Here is an 808-nt window from a genome sequence, read left to right as displayed (position 1 = left end):
TCCTACATGATCAAATCCATCAACCCGACAACCCGCCATATCATAATCCAACCTGCCACACTTGATAGAAGCGCGTGTGTATCGACGGACTTGCATTTTGAAGGCATTCGCCTCAATGAAACCCTTCCTTTTGCCGTTGCCACCGGCAACACTATCATTTTGTTGAATTGTACCATCAACGCGCCTCACGCGCCGCCACTCGACTGCTCCGCAAGTAGCCCGTGCCACAGTTACATTAAGGACCATAAAGATGCCTACGCGTGCGGGCGTGTGGCAACTTGTTGTGCCTACAAAACCGGTGGGCCCCACAAGGAGTACGAGGTTCGGGTTCGCGGTAGTGGTGGTTGTGCGGCGTATCAGAGTTTTGTGGACTTTAACGGTGTGTCGGGGACACCAGGGAATGGGTGGCCAGATTTAGGGGTTGCAATTCAGTGGGTGGCACCACAGGAACCGGTTTGCAAGGGGCCAATGGATTGCAATGCATTGTTGAATTCCAAGTGTGGAGTGGGTCCCACAAGTGGTGGGGTGCAAAGGTGCTTGTGCATTGCTGGCTTCAAGTGGGATCCTGCTAATGGGTTATGTCAAGGTCTAGGAGGTCAAGCTCAAACTCAAGTTCAGAGTCAAATTTCAAGTAAGTTGAAAGCTAAATTGAAGCTCAAAGCCTGTTAAAAGAGAGAACTAAAATATATGGTTGAATTTTTAAATAAAAAATAAATAAATTAATGACTAAAAATAATAAAAAATAATAATAAATATTAATATTCTTTTAGTATTTTTTGTCGTTAAATATTATAAATAGCTATATGTA

The 808-nt window shown here is 44.3% G+C and overlaps 2 protein-coding genes across 2 annotated transcripts in view; both read left to right on the top strand.

The window, feature by feature from the left end:
* The first annotated feature begins 6 nt into the window (after positions 1 to 6).
* LOC107484565 (wall-associated receptor kinase-like 20) lies at positions 7 to 669 on the top strand. Its single transcript, XM_052260573.1, has one exon. It carries the CDS (start codon positions 7 to 9, stop codon positions 667 to 669), a length of 663 nt encoding a protein of 220 aa, XP_052116533.1.
* The window catches only part of LOC127739644 (wall-associated receptor kinase-like 20), a 4,946-nt gene continuing 4,724 nt past the window's right edge, over positions 587 to 808 (top strand). The window contains exon 1 of the mRNA XM_052261146.1: positions 587 to 631. The gene's annotated coding sequence lies outside the window, so the exon portion shown is untranslated. The remainder of the gene's footprint in view (positions 632 to 808) is intronic.

This window comes from Arachis duranensis, chromosome 4 (assembly GCF_000817695.3).
Source record: "Arachis duranensis cultivar V14167 chromosome 4, aradu.V14167.gnm2.J7QH, whole genome shotgun sequence".
In the NCBI taxonomy this organism is placed as follows: Eukaryota; Viridiplantae; Streptophyta; class Magnoliopsida; order Fabales; family Fabaceae; genus Arachis; species Arachis duranensis.
This window is presented reverse-complemented; position numbering and strand designations above follow the sequence as displayed.